This window comes from Galeopterus variegatus, unplaced genomic scaffold (genome assembly GCF_000696425.1).
Source record: "Galeopterus variegatus unplaced genomic scaffold, G_variegatus-3.0.2 Scaffold4890, whole genome shotgun sequence".
Lineage (NCBI taxonomy): Eukaryota > Metazoa > Chordata > Mammalia > Dermoptera > Cynocephalidae > Galeopterus > Galeopterus variegatus.
This window is the reverse complement of record NW_007731001.1, coordinates 97,637-117,298: the sequence shown is the minus strand read 5'-3', so window position 1 is coordinate 117,298 and position 19,662 is coordinate 97,637. Positions and strand designations below refer to the sequence as shown.

At 38.5% G+C, this 19,662-nt stretch overlaps 1 protein-coding gene across 1 annotated transcript in view; it reads right to left on the bottom strand.

Moving 5' to 3' along the window:
- FAAH2 (fatty acid amide hydrolase 2) overlaps window positions 1-17,387 on the bottom strand; it is a 43,745-nt gene extending 26,358 nt beyond the window's left edge. Inside the window, exons 1-2 of the mRNA XM_008588543.1 lie at window positions 17,196-17,387; window positions 10,605-10,687 (exon numbers count right to left, since the gene is read on the bottom strand). Coding sequence (XP_008586765.1) covers window positions 10,605-10,687; window positions 17,196-17,387 — 275 coding nt within the window. The remainder of the gene's footprint in view (window positions 1-10,604; window positions 10,688-17,195) is intronic.
- Between the last annotated feature and the right edge of the window lie 2,275 nt (window positions 17,388-19,662).

Sequence of the window (19,662 nt, the reverse complement as noted above, 5' to 3'; positions counted from 1 at the left end):
GAGGGTCCATATTATTTTCTCATTTTAGAAAGAATGAAGCAAAGACTCAGAAAGGTTCAGAAACATGCCTATGGTCACACGATAACTAACAGAGGAAGAATTCCATCAAGGATCTGTGTAATTCTATAATTGTAGGACTCCCAGCAAGCTGGCCTTGACCATTTTCAATGTTCATCATTTGGAAGGAATATAACTATTACCAGGAATGCATAACTATAGATGCTCTAGGGAGTGAGGCCTAAAATGAGCAGCAAATCTATATTTTCTAGGAAAGAAAGAGAAACAGTGAACTATAAGTCATAATCCAGGAAGACATGAAAAGCCAACAAGTTGGAGATCATAAGAGGAAGTCTCATTTGGGGCTCAAAAATAAACAGACTAAGATCAGACACATTAATTCATCATCTATAAAAAAAAATACTACATGTCAGAACATGTGCTAGACACTGAGGATACCAAGATGAATAAGATATGGTCCCTGCCACTGAGGCGTTCACAATCTGGTGGGTGAGATAATCAAAATCACATAGACAATGCAATGTTGAACCAGTTATACTGTTATCTCTCAGCCCTGAACCAAGCATTTTATATCCCATTTTATGGTGGGACTAAGAAAACTAATTTTTTCTTTGCTAAGATCCTTCAAAATAAAAAGTGCTAGAGAGACTGGAAGGCAAGGAAAGAGGTAAAACAATCTACTTTTTCCATTTTGCCTGTTGTTCCTGACAACATTGTGCCAACAACAGCCTTTTGTCCAAGCAAATTGGGGGTTCCAGCTTTCTATTTCTTTCCACATTCTAGAACCAATCTCATTGCACCCCATCACCAGCACTAACATCAGTCAGCTGATAACAGCTCCTTAAAAGTTTGAATCACGGTTACTCAAGGTCCCTTCTTAAGGCTTCTACCAGCAGCAGCCAGGCAGTACTCTCTTCACAGATGTCTGGGTCCCAGTTCTGCAGGCATTTTATTTGAGCTTCTAGGCTCAGATAATACCTTTGTTACCTTGGATTAGGGGTGATAGCTTTTTCCTGCAGTCAACATCTCCGTGTTACTCTAGTGTTATATTTTTATTTTTTCAGTCATGAAACACCTGTTTCACTAATTCCCTACATTAAATTTTTTGTTAAAATACAGTGGTTTCTAAAACCTGAGTGATTCAACAGTGACAAGAGCACAATGTGCTCTGGGAGCTCAGAGGTAGATATATCACACAGGCTGAAACGATTAGATAAAGTGGAATTGATACCTATCTGAGTCCTAAAAAATTAAGTCAGAGAAAGAAAGAAGAGGTGGGGAAAGGGAGGGTGTTCCAGGCAGAAGGAACAGCATAAGCAAAGCTATGGTAAAAGAGAGAGCATAATGGATCAGGGAAAATGAAAGTTCTGTATGGCTAGAAGAATAGGATATGAAAGAACAGAGAAGGTTGGAATGATGGGAAATAAGGAAGAAGAACCAGTAAAACTTGTTGACTAATCAGAGTTAGAAGATAGATTTGGCAAAGGAAGGAAAAAGGTGGAGGCCAGGGTTACACCCAGGTGTCTTGCTTGTGTGCCTGGGTAGAAGAACAGGTTTGGGAGGAAAGTAGTAATAATGTAGTGAATATTTTCTCAACAGTTAATCAAAAGTAGAAAGAAAAAGCTAGGAGCAAGCAGAATTAGAGTTCATATTTCCTTTCACTCTTTCCTAGCTGTGTGATTTTAATCACTGAACTGCTGTGAGATTCAGGTTAGAACCAAGTAAATAGGGATAACTATACAGTAGAACTGTGCATGCTCATGAGTATAGCTCCATTTATTGAGCTCCTGTTGTAATAACAACTGTAACAATAAAATAGCTAACACTGAGTGATTGATGTAAGGTTTTGTACTAAGTGCTTTCCACATATTTTTCATTTTATTATCAATATTTTAAATTTCAAGCACAATAGAAACATTATTATTAGGACAAAAAGGCCATTTGGGGGCCTTTTAAGGGATGGAGGGAAAAAGCACTTATGCCACACATAGCATGAATAAACTTCATAAAATTATTTTTGAACATCTTTGTATTTTACCTAAGGTCTCTGTCCTACAAGCAGCTGTGTCTTCTCTTTCTCCATATCCTCAATCCCATGACAGCCACTGCCCTCACTCACAAGCAGCCTCTCCACTCTCCTGTTTGTATCCCAAACGCACTGTTTTCAACAAGGACAACAACTTAATTTTCTCTTAGATCTTTATTTGTATCCTCACACACAGAAACAAGCTCTGCAACAAAAAACTCCCCAACTCAGGATTTACACTCCTTTTTAAATGGCAATAGAAAATTCTAAATAACCTAATTTCCCTCTCTTTCAAATATTTAAAAATATACTCACTCTGTCCACAAAAGTACCTTCAAATTATATTTCAGATAAAAGTTGGTCCACAGAAAATGGAAAGAGAGAAGGATTCCCTAGAACATAAATCTCCCTGTGCTTCTGTTTTTGTAAGATTTGGGATCAGATGTCTGTATACTTTAATCATGGCTTCATTAAATACTAGCTGTGTAACCCTGGGCAAGAAACTGCTCTGGGTCTTTTCACATCTCTAACACGGGAATTATAGTATTTTCTTTTGAAAGTTGCTGAGATGATTAAGTGAGAAAACATGTATATAGTAACTAGCATGATACAAACCCATTTAATACAGTACTTATATTTCATAAATGTTTTAAATTTTTATAATTTCATAATACTCGTTAGGTCCCTGGAACTGAGAGCCTGCCTTTTAGAAAGTCCCTGTCCTTCAGTTTCATTTCTCTAAGTTCCGTTTCTCTAAGTTTCTGTTTCTCTAAGTCTCTGTTCCCATGAGTAGGCTAAGCAGGCTGTACCCAGAGCAGAACATTGTAACTGTTTCCCTCAGTTAGGCCAGATGTTAATCTTAACCCTCTAAAAGAAGACACCCAACTGCCTCTTGGTGCTGACGCCATTTTTCAGCTCAGCCCAGCAGGTCCGTTTGCCGCAGGCTAATAAGATTTTTTTTTCCATCCTTTGCCCGGCTAGTGTATCCTTCCTTGGCAACCTTACATTTTGATGCCAAAATCCGAGAGGAGGCTCTCAGGGGTGGTTGGATCGTCCTTCCCAAGCCCCCACCTCTCTCACTTCCTTCCCTCTCTGAGCCTAACCAAGACGGGCCCTGGGGAGAAATGACCATCAGCATCTAGCACCCTCCCTGGTCCCCCTCGGGAGACTACAGCCAAGATTATCATGGCTGGACCTCTCAGGCAGGACTCCCTTACCAGTTCCTTCTTGGGGCTTTGATCCACCCTCTGACTCCTCTTCCTGAACCTGCCAAGAAGGGCTCTCCCAAGGACTTTCTCCATCAATACCGGAAAATTTTTTGTAGAAGCTGGGACAAGGGTGAGTAAACTGAGAGCTTCCCATGTCTTCAGGACTCTCTGCCACTCCTGGGCCTTGAAATACTAGTGCTAGGTCAGAGATCCCCTCAGCTGCAGCCCTGGACCTTCTGCGACTAGGAACACCCTCTTGGGACAGCATCCTATATTTCTCTCTGGAAATTGACAGTGAGATAGAGGACACTCTCTCACCCTCACCCTTTCAAAGCTCATTTAATGGGGAATAATCAGTCAACCCCCCCCCCCCCCCCCCCCCCCCCCCCCCCCCCCCCCCCCCCCCCCCCCCGCCAAAAGACCACCTGTTTGGGATGCCTACTTAAAATGACCCCTTGGGTCTCAAGGCAGACACACAGCCAAAAAAAAAAAAAAACTTGTCTTTTACTGCAATTCTGTTTGGCCACAATACAAATTATACAATGGCTCTCCAGTGGCCCAAAAATGGCTCTTTCGATTTTAATACCCTCCCAGATTTTGACAACTTTTGTCATCGAAATAGAAAATAGTCAAAAATTCCCCATGTCTAGCCTTTCTTTACTCTCCATTCTAGACCCTCCCTTTGCCAATCATGCTGTACCACTCTCTGTCTTGGGGTAATGCCACGTAGCCCATGACAGAACTGATCACTCTGTTACTGGATCACAAACTGTGCTATTTTGCATCAGGCTACTAGGATAGACAAAGAATATACAGCAAATTAGGATACATTCTCCCATTACACAGTCTTACTGGCAAAGGAAAAAAACGGTCAAAAGGAGCCAGTCTCTGGCAGGGTTTGTTTAGAAACCACAGGGCTTATTTAGCAACATTGTATGTGTAACATTCTGAACTAAAGGCGGAATGTGGAATATTTACTTCAGTGACTAAAACAGTTTCAATTTATAGCCTGCACAGGAACTCAGTAGCTAAGACATAGCCTAATGCTTTAAAAGGAGTAACTACAGCAGCCAAACTAACCAAGGCATCATAGGCAACCCTCTCCTTTCTGTGTTCCTTCGCCGCATGCTTCACTCCCTAGTTAAGCTGAACCTCACGTGCTTCACATTCTTCCTTGTTTTTCTGTTGTTCCCTTTTCAAGCATCTTCTCTCTTTGTAACACTCTTTTACACTGTTTGTTTAAAAAGTACCATTTGGGTGTGAGAAATGACTCAAAGATAAAAAAGCCAACATTTTGTATGATTGGGAAAGGTCTGTATGCTTGTGTTTGAGCAACAATGTTTGTGCCTTTTGGTCATTTAAAACCTGGTGACCAAAAAGTTTTCTCACTGAGTTTCTCTAGGCAAGTTTGAGAAACAGAAATTGATCAAAAAAACAGAAATTGGCTACATCTCTGGACAAAATGTATCTATGCACAGAGTTCTGCAAATATTAAAGCAGAAGACTGCTAAAGAAAAAAAAGTGTGTGGGGGGGAGGTAAAAGGTTTAAAATCATATTGCTATGAAAAATGTTTTCAGTATGGATCTGGCCTTCACATCTTGGGCATGAAGGGTGACAATCAGCTTTGTATCTCATGAATAGTCATAACCAATAAAAAAATAGTTTTCAGAATTATCAGTTTACATCTTTGCCTGGGTTTACTAATCAAACAGGATTACATCTGACTTTGCTAGAGGCTTTTAAGGTTAAAGTTGTAACTTAGCCAAAACCAAAAAGATAATTTTGAATACAATTCTTAGACAAATGAGGCCAACTTAACATTGATAAAATAAGAGAAGAAAAGACATGAAAAAAACCTATGGATATGTATAGAAGATGTAGTTGTGGTTAGAAAGGCTAAAAAGAAAAGAAAAGAATTTTTGTGTGAGAAAGCATCTGGTACAGTGTATTTCTGTTCTACAGTAAAATGACTAGCTATTTAGGAATTAGAAGTATAGGGAAAAAAGCAAAGTCTGAGTAAATCATGATAATGGTTAATAAAGGGTAAATTTATGAAAGGAATTAGAAAAATTGGCTAAAATTAAAGCCAAATTATGTATAATTTTTTCTAAAAATTAACCATTAATATAAAAAATACTCTGATGCAAGGTTAGAGTTTGCTCTCCTACATTGGAACAACCAGATTTCCTGAAAACACTTAACTGTTCTTAAAAAAAATTGTAAGAGGTTTTTTTTATCTTTTAGATAACTCGCCTAGGAAACTTATTCCATGTTTTATCAAGAAAATTTCTTATGCTCTCTGCCTTTGAAATCCTTTGTCACCTTGGTTTTATTTTATAGTGATTTGTGATCTTATTTAACTAGGTGTTTTCAGCCTTTGTTTTTCGACAAACTTTCCAAAACCAAATTCTGAAAGCTCAGTCTTTTACCTTGAACTGACTTTGAGAGGTTACAAGGGCCCTGCAGCTTCTCAAAGGATATATATGAAAGAGATGTATCATAATCAATTGGCTTATTTGATAAATTAAACTATATGGGAAGCATTGTCAAAAGAAGAAATAATGCTTGACCTCCTTTGTGTTATACTGAGATGTTATTAATATGTATTCCAAAATTGTGTAAGGTTCTTAGAAATCTATGTATTGATATAAATGCTATCAGTCATAATCTTGGTTCAATTACAATTTTACAGTGTTATATCTTCAAAAAAATTCATGACAAAGCTAACAGATACAAGTTCATGACTCTTGGACTAAATTTCCAAAATTCTAATGAAAAAAACTGATGGGTTTATAAAATTGCTAAACAAGGTCAAAAGAACAAAAGATAATTACATAAAACCAAGTTAACTGATAAAAAATTATGGGTGTTTTACAATTTCTTTATTTTGAAACATTGCTGGTTCTTTTAATATTTTGTTTTTGAGATTTAAGAAAATCTTTAAGGTATAACGGCTTGTTGAAGTATACATTTATGAGCAAAAATTGAGACATTTACTTTTCTCTCTACCTGATCCCTCCAGGATTTTAAAACTATTCATGAGTATTGTTATTTTATGGCAATATAGTTATTTGCATAAGTTCAATAAGAATCTGTTCTTGTAACAGTACACAATTGTACATACTGGTTATTTTACCAAGGCTTTGACTGGAATGCCACATTTTCAGATATGACCAAATTGCCTTAAGGAAATGAGGTTTACCTTTTCATGGGGCCAATAAAAAGCCCTTTGGAAAGACTGGCCCGATACCTTGTCTACATGATTACAAGGTTCCTGGCCTTGCGATAAGTAAAGAATGTAACTTTCTGACAGGCCAGGACTTCCAGAAGAGAGGAATTCACCCAACCCAACCTGTACAGGTAATCACAGAGTAAGTCAAATCCTTGGCTTGGCTTCCTAAGACCTGAGAGGCTTTTAAAGGTCTTACCTGAGATTCCTTGTAAAAATCTCAGCAAAGCCAACTCAAAAAGAGTTTATATGATAAACTATTATTCTTGCTGCACTTTATACAAATAAACTGACCAAAAACTAAACTTAATTTGCAAATAAATTACTCTTGTCATAAATATCTTTCGTAAAATTGGAAAACTTGGAGAGAAAAAAATATGTTTCAGAAGGAAACAATTAGTATATCTGTTATTAGATTCTAGCCCTGTCTTTTAATTTGTTAGTAAAGCTTGTATCTTCCAGTCTACAACAGTTCCACATCAAAATGGTGATGGCACAAGGATATCAACCCCTTGGAGCCACCACTGGCCCCTACTACACACTGCCTGGGCTCAGAGGCCCTCACCACGACCATCATCAAGACTGACCCCAGAGTTAAAAAAAGGCTGATGAGGATACCTAAAGAACCCATGGAGAAGTCAAAATCCAGAACCATAGAAGCCAGCTACTCCAGCCAGCATATGCCCAGTCATGAGCCACTCCTGGCTGATGCCTATGTCAGCTCCAGGGGATTTCTATGATTTAAATCTATCTCTCCTTACAAACACATCCAGAGTCACAGCCTCCAAGGGCGCACTTCTATCTTTTCTTTGGGACTGCTACCTACAAGTGGACTTCAGGAACTTCTTGCCAACTCAAATAACCCAATGGCTGGAAGTAAAAAATTACTCACCCTTAGATACTATGATTTTTAAAGGATCCCTTTTTACTTCCACTTTTTACTGCTATTGAACCTCTTCTAGTGGCTTCATTTGCAGCCCAAGGTTTTCATATCCTAGACACTAAATTTAACAGAGGTGGAACTCCTTATTCAACAAACAGACCCAAAGAGAGAATGGCAAGACAAGATCCCCATGCCTCCCAGGAAACAAATCCCCAATAATTCATCTCAACAATATTGGTGCCTACTTGCCACCAACACTGGGAGTTTTTTTGGATTTGTGAACATCAAATCCTCCCAGTTAGGTGGGCACATGTTCACTGCGCTATATCACTCCTGACATCACCATAGCTTGGGATAATACAAGCCTCCCCTTTCCCACGAGGGCTTGAAGTAAACTCCATAAAACAGCTGTTCCCTTAGTACCACTAGGCCTTTTCCTAGCATGACTAACAGGAACCTCTGGGGCCATCACTGGTGGAGTGTCAATTGGGCTACAACACAGACCGTCCCAACAGATAGATAAGATATTACAAACAACTAGAGATACTCTAAAAATCCTACATCAGCTAGACTCACTGGCAGAGGTGGTCCTATAGAATAGGAGGACCTTAGACCTATTTACTGCTGCAGAAGGTAGCACATGCTTATGCCTTAAAGAAAGCTGTTGTTTCTACATTAACCAGTCTGGCAAAGTCCAAGAAAATATCCAAAATACTCCTGAAAAGGCTACAAACCTAAAAACTCTGCCAATTGAATGGTCTAAGGGCAAATGGCTATTACCCATTTTGCTCCCCATCCTAATTCCCTTTGTAATAATTTTCTTCTGCTATCCATAGGTCCTATACTTCTGTAACAATTCTCCTGATTCCTCTGCATGACCATGCAGCCTAAAAGAAATTTTGGATCAACTAGATAATCTCCAAGATCAGGATGACTCCCCGGCAGCAGTAGTCCTAAAAATCCACAGAGTTGGACCTCCTCACAGCAGCCTGGAGTGGGGACTTGTGCTCTTCTCCAGGAGGAATGCTGTTTCTATACCAATAAGTCTGGTTTGGTTTGGGATGGGACAGCATGACTGAAGGATAGGGCAACCTGACTCCTGGACAGAACAAGTACATCTCTCTTTGCTTCTTTGTTCATGCAATGGGTTCTTCCATTTCTTACCCCCTTACTTGCCCTTTTTGTTATTTTAGCTCTTGGCTCATGTTTACTTAAGCTTCTTTCAAACTTTGTCCAGGACCAGCTACAGGCATTCACCAACCACATGGTACATAAGATGCTTCTTCTGCAATGGGACTATCAGTACCTCAAAAACCTACCAAGACCCTACTCACTTCCTCCTACCCCCACCCCATAATCATGATGCCCCTGTACAGCAGAAAGTAGTTACAAGAAGAGAGGAGAATCATCACCCCCTCCAACAACAAAAACAAAAAAAGGGAGGAATGTTGGGTCCCTGGAACTGAGAGCCTGACTTTTAGAAAGTCCCTGTCCTTCAGTTTCATTTCTCTAAGTTTCATTTCTCTAAATTTCTGATTGTCTAAGTCCTATGAGCAGGCTGAACAGGCTGTACCAGGAGTAGAACATTGTAAACATTTCCCTCAGTTAGGCCAGATGTTAATCTTAACCCTCTAAAAGAAGACACCCAACTGCCTCTCAGTGCTGATGCCATTTTTCGGCTCAGCCAGGCAAGTCTGCTTGCCCCTTGCTAATAAAATCATTTTTTACATCCTTTGCCCAGCTAGCATCTCCTTCCTCAGTGACCTTGCACTGGTTATGTTTCATTTTATTTACATTAACAATAACTGTCTATGAAGGTTAATTCTAGGTGTCAACTCGATTAAGGAATGCCAAGAAACCTGATAAAGCTATCTTTTTAGGTGTGTTCATGAGGGTGTTTCCAGCAGAGATTAGTATGAGAACCTGAGTGGATTGGGTGGAAAAGACCCACTGTCATGTGGGCAGGAACCATCTAATCTGCTGAGGGCCAGAAGAGAACAAAAGACAGAGAAAAAAGGTGAATCTCTCTCTATATATCTGCTGGAGCTGGGATATACTCTTTTTTCCTATTCATGGACATCAGAGCTCGAGACTCTTCAGCTTTTGGGTTCCAGGACTTACAGGGACACCATCAGCTTCCCTGGTTTTGAGGCCTTCAGTATTGGACTAAGCCATGCTACCAGCATCCAGTTTGCAGATGGCCTATCGTAGGACTTTTCATAATCACGGGAGCTAATTCCCCTAATAAATCCCTCTCGTATATTTGTAACATATTCTATTGATTCTGTCTCTCTGGAGAACCCTGACTAATAACACTGCCTACATTAAGTGATATTTAATGTTTTCAATGTTTGTAGTGATATAAAGTTTCATTTAAAATGATTGGTTTAAGGGCCGGCCCCATGGCTCACTCGGGAGAGTGTGGCGCTGGGAGCGCAGCGGCGCGGGTTCGGATCCTATATAGGCATGGCCGGTGCACTCACTGGCTGAGCGCGGTGCGGGCGACACCAAGCCAAGGGTTGCGATCCCCTTACCGGTCACACACACACACACACACACACACACACACACACACACACACACAAAATGATTGGTTTAAGTTAAAATAAGTATATTAATTAACAACAACAGAATTGATGTGCAAACAGGAAAATTCCAAAATGTGGTTAATGATTGAGATATGCAAAATGCCACCCTGTGTCATGATATGCTATGAATTGTGCTAGTCACTGGGTAGAACATCACAGAAAAAGTAATCCAAGTTTTGGCCCTCTAATACCTCATGGCTGCCTGGAAAGGTTTACTTAGCAACTGACATACAGAAGTCACACATATGATACCTATATAAAATATCACCTACTATACTAAATCTACATTGGAAAGTATGTGTGGGGGGCAATTCTCCTGTTGGAGTCACTACCAAATATTAATTAACCCAATAAGCATTTAATGATGCCTATCAAGTTTCAGGCCTTGTTCTGGATGTTTGATATGCAAAACCAATGAAATTTAGTCTTTGCCATCAAGGATCTTACATTCACCGGGGTGAGGGGGAGACACATAAACATAAAAGCTCAACAAAGGGCAGAAAGTTATGAATTAGAAGTCAGGGCCGGTCCCAGTGAGAAATCAAAGAAAGGACATAGAGTAGGAGAAATCCAGGAAATATACTGAGGTAGCATGGCACCTTAGAACAAAAACCATCAGAAAAAACTCCTTGAGAGCATGAAACTGCTCACCTGTACTTGACAATTCCATTGATCATTGGATTCACATCCTTGATTCTGTTGATATAAGCCTGAACAACATCAGTACATTTCACCTGCAAAATACAATAATTTGGGCATTGAACAATTCATCTAACCAATGAGTATTTATTGAAAGCTCCCTATGTGCATTAATCACTTTTTATTATTTAGAGACATCTTCAGTGAATTATTCAGTGCAATCCCCCATGAGGCAATAAATGAGGCTGAGGGGGTAAAAGATGTCTACTTTGAAGCTAAGAAGTCAGGAATATATTCCAAACAATGAGTACAGATAAAAGGCATAAACTCCCCTCTAAGTAAACAGAAATTGGAGTTAAAGATATTATGTATATATACTCAACTAACAAATATATTGTTCTAGTAAATAACCAGCATAGTAATAAATACAATTTTTATAATAATACCCCCAATCTTAACATTATACATCATCTCTGCAAAATCCAGGAGTTGGGGGACTGAAGACATAAAAGCACATTAAGGTACGGTTTCCAGATAAAATACAGGACATCAAGTTAAATTTTAATTTCAGATGAATAGCCAGTGATTTTTAGTATGTCCCAATTATTGCATGGGAATAATTATACTAAAAACTCTATGTTGTTTAACTGAAATTCAAATTTATACCAGGTGCATTGTATTTTTATTAGCTAAATTTGGCATCCCTTCACCAAGGGTCTTAAATCAGACATGTGAAGAGGTATAATACAAGTAAAACATTCTGGGGTGCTGTAAGACTACTAGTTAATAATTACATGTAATTGTACTTTTAATGATAATTCTTAGACATGAAACAACAAGCATTAGAAAATTACAAAACAAAGTAGAACCCCCAAACAGAGAAAAATAAATTTAAAAAAATTAAAGACCAAAAAAGAATAAGAAAAGGGAAAGAGAAAGCAATTATGATAAATTATAAACACTATATCAAATGGAAAGAATTAAATCAATTACATCAGAGTGTGAAGGACTAAATTCTTCTGCCAAACAGCAAAGAACATTAAATTTTGTTATTATAAAAACCCCAAAGTTCTTCTATATGTTGTTTTTAAGAAACACCTGGAATAAAGAGACCATGAAGATTGAAAACTAAAGGTTAGGTAAAGATATACTATATAAACAATAAGAAAGCAGGAATGGTACCATTAACATTAAAGAAAATAAAGTGAATTTCAAAACTAAAACATGAATGGTACAACCCATGAGGATGCTATAACAGTCATATACTTTTTGTAATAAAAAATCAGGAAATACATAAAGCATAAACTCCTAGGAATACTAATAGAACATGAACAGAAATACAAGTATAGTAATAGACAATATAGCTCTCTCAGAAACTGACAGACCACGTAGTCAAAAATAAAGATATATCCAATAATTTAATAATATAGCCAACATGCTCAAATACACACAGACAGAGAACTTTTATTCCATCAAGAAAGTTTTTTTTTTTTTTTTTGGCAGCTGGCCGGTACAGGGAACTGAACACTTGACCTTGGTGTTACACAGCTGTGCTCTAACCAACTGAGCTAACCGGACAGCCTAAGAATATTCTTTTTATTTATTAAATCCTCCTAGCAACACATGTAATATTGTCCCCATTTCACAGATGAAGCCATTGAGGCTCACTTAGGTTAAGTGACTTAACCAAGGTGACATGGCTGAGCCTGGATATTTGTGCTTGCTTTTTTCAAATGAACCCTGCTGTCATAACAGAAATGAAGAATATGTACATGATTAGAGAATTCATTCACTACAGAATAATACAAATGAAATGTGAAAGGTTTTCCTTTCTCTCCCCCTCCCCCCACCCTCTCTCCCTTCTCCTTTCTTTTCTCTCTTTAGCTCTCCCCTTCCCTCATGCAAAAGAAATTATATTACATTCATTGTTCTGTGCCTTTTTTTTTTTTACCATTTAACATAATTCAGAACTATTTACATAATAGCTGCACCATATTCCCTTGTAGGAACAGACTAAAGGAGAAACTAGTGATATTTTTATTAGTTATCTAAAAAGTAAAAATTATTTTTTCTAATTTTTTTCATTAAGTATTGATTATATGTATTATAAATATGTAACATGAGCACACGTTTCAAAATCTAAAAGTAAATGAGATCATACAATAAAAGTCCTTTCTACCCCAGTCTTCTAACATTCCCTCCAAGTTTGCCTCCCCAGAGTCAACTACTGTTTTGAGTTTTTTGTGCTTTCCAGAGACATATAGATAAACAGATGATAGATAGATAATAGATAGCTAGACAACAGATAGATAGATGGATAGATGGAAAGATGACTAGAGAGACAGAAAAGACAGACAAAAGTCATTATTTTTCATACAAATGATAGCATATTATACAAATTATTCTGCATTTTATTTTCATTCAAAATATATCTTGGGACTCATTCCATATCTTGTGCAAAAAGAACCACCTCACTCTTTTATTTGATGTTTAATATTGAATGTGTACACCTACTATACCATATTTAATCAGGAACTTGATTTGCCTTTACAAGCATTTGCTTTTTCAAACAATATGTGAGGATATCCTCATATACATGTCATTAGGTAATTTGTGAGTGAGCCTTATGTCTTCAAAACATCATCAACTTTGGGATCACCAACAAAATTAAACTTTCAAATGTGCAAAGACAATGACCAGGCTATGGATGGTGGTGAACATGACAAGTTGATGTTCTTTTTTAAGGCCCAGTTTTGGAGGCCAACTAAGTCTGTGGCAGTTCAGATGAAAGAGTGATCATACAGGGATTCAAAATCAAGCATAAAAACAGTAGACACTGACTCACAGGAAGCTGACTGTTCAATCAGAGAGCTGGTTATCAAGAAGCATTACTCCTTCATTAAGTGCCAAAAAATCGGAAACAGACTGACCTAGCTCTACCACTTCCCAGCTGTGTGGCATTGAACAAATTATTAGACAGCTATAAACTGTTTTCCTCATCTGTAATATGATGATAATAACTACCTCAAAAGGTTATGAGGATTCAATTTACAAAAATCTGAGTATAACATTTGCCTTATCAAGTGGCACATGGTAGGTGCTTAATAAAAGTTAGTTGTTTTCCAGTAAGAACATTTTCATGTGTAAGGGACTAAAGGAGAACTAGTACAAATGAGACTTTGTATCCTCCCCACTTCTCCCTTTTAGAACATTTTTATATATCTAGATAATCTATATTTAGATAATCTTTTCTCACTGGCAAGCATGAACATATTAATAATGCACCTGATAGTAATAATAGCCAACACTTATATAGTGCTGTTATGCCAGGCATTATTTTAAGAGCTTTATGTACATGAGCTCATTTAATCCTCACACCAATCCTGTAAAGTAGATAATGTTATCAGTACATTTACATATGATATATCAAAGTAAATAAGCCTCATTGGGAGAAGCAAGAGCTATATACTATCCATAAGATCTAAAACAACACATTTTAAACTTTTTGAAGCCCACACTCTTAATCTGTAAACAAAATAAATAAAAATTTTTTGGCAGCTGGACTTTACAGATCTGAACCCTTGACCTTGTCATTATCAACACCATGCTCTAACCAACTGAGCTAATCGGCTAGCCCAGAAATAAATAAAATTTTTAAAAGAAACAAGAAGTATATCACAGTTTTTTTTCTCATTTAACAGTTTTCCATGATACTTGTAAACTATTGACTGGTTCACTGCATCAAAATTAAGTTATAAGTGTGTGTGTGCGTCATGTGTATTTGTAGGCATCTGTGTGAATACTGTTCATGAAAATGGGTTTGATAAAACCAAGGGAAAGTGGGAAGTGCCAAGAGATGCAACAAAAATCCACCAGTAAAAACTAGCATCCATGATTGTATTTTCTTGTTTCCTACTGAAAGATAAGACTAAAGCATATGATATTAGTTAATTTTTATTTAGCATGTGCTGTTATATAGGTACTATCCCATTTAAGTACCTTGACAACTTTATGAAGTAGGTACTATTTTATCCCATTTTACATGTAAGGAAGCACATGCTGTTCATAGAGGGTAAGTCACTTACCCAAGTCCTGACCCTTAAGAGGAAGATAAAATGCAAATCTTTCACCTTCAGAGGGATAAGGAAAACAGTGACTAAGGAAAACTAGTAACAAATGCCTTTTCAGGTCTGCAACAATACGATAAAGACTAAGGAACACAGGTGCTATCCTGATAGCAAGTTGGGGGAAATGAGACAGGAAAATATTTGACTTTTCTGAAGAAAGTCTTAAGGCAAACTGAAGATATCAGTACTTCAGAATTTGCCTTCACCTGGTGTACAGGGTTTACCCACCAAAAGATCCATCCAAATGCATTTGGCTAACACTGAACTGAGTACATATATAGAGCCTATTGGAGTTAATATTCTTTAAATAGGCAATAGTATCAATTCCCTTATAGTTACTCTTCCATCTTGATCTTTGAGTAATTTCTTGCATTTAATAGGAGAACTGGAGAAAAAATATGCAAAGTTCCTAGTATACAGTAGACACTCTATAAATGGTAACAGTGATTATTCTATCTAGAGCCCTCGACTTGACCAAAAATTAAACTGGGACTGACTCAGTCTTACCTAAGGAATAGCTCAAATCACAATTTTCTTTTTTAATGGCTTCCTTCTAGGCCTTAGCAATGAGACTGGAAAAAAACAGATTTCTCAAATACTCAGTGCTCTAGAGCAGGATTTCTCAACCTTGACACTACTGACATTTTAAACCAGATAATTCTTTGTTATGGAGAGGGCTGTTCTGTGCATTGTAGTACGTTTAGCAGGTTCCCTGGCCTCTACCCACTAGATCCAAGTAGCACTTTTACCCAATTGCTACAACCAAAAATATCCTAAGACATTGTCACATGTCCCCTGGGTGCCAAAACTGCCCCCGGTTGAAAACCACTGCTCTAGAGAAAGGAAGTATAAAACAATACATAATTAAAATTAATGGCAGAGGTTATATATATCAATTGTGGGAGGCAGAAGAACCTTGGAGAAACTAAAGAAATATTAGTCTAAATAAGACTTTGTATCCTCTCCACTTCTCCCCTTCAAAACACTTTTATGCAAACTATATTTAGATAATCTTTCACAGGCAAACATGAACATGTTAACAACGGCTATCATTACCAAAAACCTGATGATAGTACTAATAGCTAAGACTTATATAGGACTATTATGCCAGGTAGTGTTTTACACACTTTACACATATGAACTCATTTAATCCTCACAACAACTCTATAAGGTAGACTCTATTACGAAGTCCATTTTTCTCACAGGATAGCAGAGGCACAAAAGGTTAAGCATTGTTTTCAAGATCAAACAGCTAAATAGTACGAAAGCTAGGATTTCTGAACTCAGGCATTCTGGCTCCAGAGTACATTCTTCTAATCACTGTACTACACAGCCTAATATGTGCCAGGTGCTTAATATGCATTATCTGCAATTGCCATGGCAATCCTTGCCTAGCGTCGTCACACAGCTATGAAGAGACAGGCCAAAATTTGAAATCTATTATCTTTCCACTACATCCCACTTTCTCCCTATTAGCAGAAACATGCATAGGAAGTGAGGATGGGGAGAGGGTACAGGAAAAAGGCAGGCCAAGTCACTGAAAGGTAACCAGGAGTGTGAAAAAAAGCATTATTCATTCATGCATTCAGGAAGGCATACTCAGATACTCAGAAAGTATTTACTGCAATGCCAAGTAGTATTCTAGATTCTGGAAATAAAACAATGAGGAAAAACAGATGAAACAACAGAAAGATAAAAACAAGAGAGGAATAAAGAAAGAATACCAGATTATAGCCCAAGATGGCCAGGAAACCAACCATTCATATGACAAAGAGATGGATAGTCCTGCCTGCACCACTCGAGAGAGAACAATTGTTTCAGCCGCTTAAATCTTTGAATTCTTTCCAACAATTTTTGTGTATTTGTGCAAATCATCTTACCTAAGTTTCCTCATGTGTAAAATGGGGATATTACCTATATAACTGCATCAGTGAGACAGAATATGTTTATGTACCCAGCACGGTATTTCACATGTACTATGCACTAAATATATGGCAACCACAGCTATTATTTTTCTAGACCATAAACTACTTTTCTTAAATAAATAAAAATCCCTTGGACAGAAAGCAGCAAGTAGATATAGATTTGGGGGCCGGTGACAGAGGGAGAGAGAAAGAGAGACTTTCCATGGCTGGGAATCAGTTTAAAAACTGCGCTTGATTTAGCCGCGCACAATTATTACGCACAAACAGGACAAAGACAGGAAGGACTATGAAGGGTGCAAAAATAGTCCAACCAATGCCCACAGCAAATGCTCTGTATATAAATAAGCACACTACAACTCCCAGAAGTCTCCTTTCATCCCCAATGAATGCCTCTCCTATGTCGCCCTAGTAGAGGATGGAAAGGAAATAGATTTCCACCAAACTCAATCATTTAACCACAACCACCAGCACCAGTACTAAGCTTCCTGGAGTCGCCCACAAAAAACCTGTCGCTCCACCGTTTTCTGAATCAGTCCGCGTTGCATCCTCACCTTCCTTTGTCGGATCAGTTTGGCCAGCTGCACCCCAGAAAGCAGGAGCAGTGGTTCGGTCACCGGCCGGGTGGTCCTGGAGCCAAACTTTGGGCCTCCTAAAGCTCTAGCCGCTCGTCCTATTAGGCCGATGAGAAAGCCTACCGCCCGCAAGAGCAGCAACCGGATGCCGGCTGTAAACAGAGGTGCCATAGCTTCCTGGATTCCGTAAGGTCCTAGTGCTTCAGGGTTGCGCGCACCCTGGGCAAAGGACGAGAAAAGACTAAGCAAGGAGGTGACTTAGGAGTGCCTTAGTTTACAAGACCGGTATCTACTCACAATTCCACAGGAACTTGTTTGCCATCACCTGCTGGGCTCCTGGCCAGACATGGGGCGGAGCTGAATCCTTACCAGAAGCTGCATGTGTGCAATGGAACCCGCTGTTAGTGCCTGTGTAACCCAACAAAGGAAGCGACAGAAAAGAAGGGACTGGCTTTGGAGTTCCCCAGCTCTGCCACTGTATGGCCTTGTCTAATTTACACTGTATCTCATACTCAGTTTGCTCATATGAAAAATGGGGATAGTTACTCCTACATCAAAGAGTTATGGTAAGCACTAGACAATAAATCAAAATACTTAGCACAACTCATGGCAAATAGTATAAGTGGTAGTTATAATTTATTTCAGTTTTACCTGTGAAAAAAGTGTTGTAAGCATAGCTTTGTATGTAAATATTGAGTATGCTCAACAAACAACTAAATGATAAGCATATATATACTATCCATATCCACATTATTTATTCTTTATAAGATCACAGACAGGTATTACTGATGAATTTTAAATCTCCAGCCCATATCTCCCTCCTAATTTCTGGACACTTGAAATCCAATGTCTTTTTGACAACTCCACATCCTTCAAATCCTTCAAATTCATCACAGATCCTTCAAATTCAAAATGTCTAAACCTCATCAGTTTTTCTCCAAACCTGCTGCTCTTCCAGGTTCACAAGTGGCATTTTCATCCACCCTCTCAATCATGCCAAAAATCTGATAATCATCTCAGGTTCTTTCTCTTTCATCCTAATGAATAATCACCAAGTCTAACCAATGCCTTTCCCTCTCAACTCTGCCTCATTCACGTCTCACTGACACTTACATGAAGGTCTACAAGTAAACTAGCTGATTACCTTGACTTTATTTATAAGGTGATCTTTTTAAATACACAAATCTGACCATGTTGCTTTCCTGCCAATGACTCTGCAGTGACTCTCCATTTTTCTCAGGTTCAAGTCCAATCTACTTTTTCTGGCATTCAAAGGCCTCATAATTGGTATCTGAAAAACTATGTACCTCATCCCTAGCCCTTTCCATACCTCACATGCATTCTGCCAAACTGAACTATCTGAAAGGTATCTCTCCCAACCACATTTTTCCACGTGCTTTCCCAACCTCTTTATCTGGCTCTGGACAAGTACCACCTCCTCCAAGTGGTCTTCCCTGAACTCTCAACTGGGTTTGATGCCCCTTTTTTTGTAACCTACATGTCATTGGTTTACAATATCATAGCACTTACCCTCTATTTATGTGTTAGTTTTCTGTGTCTACTCTCCATCAAGATGTGAATTTCTTGAAGAACAGGGTTATTCTAATTCCTTTTTGTAGTGCCGGAACTCAACATAGGGCTTGGCATGCAGTGAATACAAGTTTGTAGGTTGCAGGTATGAGTTTTTGAAAGAATAAGTGTTGAAGAAAAGACTCATGCTTGGCACGTAAGGCCTTGGGGAGTTAAAATGGAAATATCATCCTAGGCACTGTGTTTTCAACTGCAAAACAGGTGTGGATACTGAAGGTGTCATCACAGCACTTCTAGCCTAATTGGGAGTCATGAGGTAGAATGCAGGTTAATCATGATAGGCACATCTGACAGATACAGTAAACACAAATGATAAAGTAGGTTGTCGTAATCTAGGCATCATTATAGTTTTGAGCAAAATCTGTAGCTGAGTGAAACTTATTAGAGATTCTTTGTCAAAGTGAAATCCTTTCCTTTTCCTAACTTTAGTTACTTTATCTAGATTGTAAATTACCAATATGTTAGTCTATGGTACAAAGAATGCCCACTGGTTGGGCACTGTAAAGCTACATGACTACGCCAATTGTAGGGTAAGGCAATTCATAGCTAAAGCCAAAATGTTTCATTATTTTAGTTATACTAAGCTTCCATTTGTATTGTCAGGGCTAGGGCTCAGACCCTTCAAACCCATTGTACAGACTGGGTCACCAGACCCCTCACATGCCTGGCTGGGTCACCAGACTCATCACACACAGGTCCACGCTAGGTAATTGGGAAAGATCCCGGGAGCAGTTGGCAGATGACACAAGCTTAGTCCTCAGCTTCCTCAGCAATGGCAGCAGCTTACAGCAGATCCAGTGGCAGCAGCGGTGGCTGTCTTCTTGGGGTATCCTGGGGGCACTGGCAGCAACAGGTT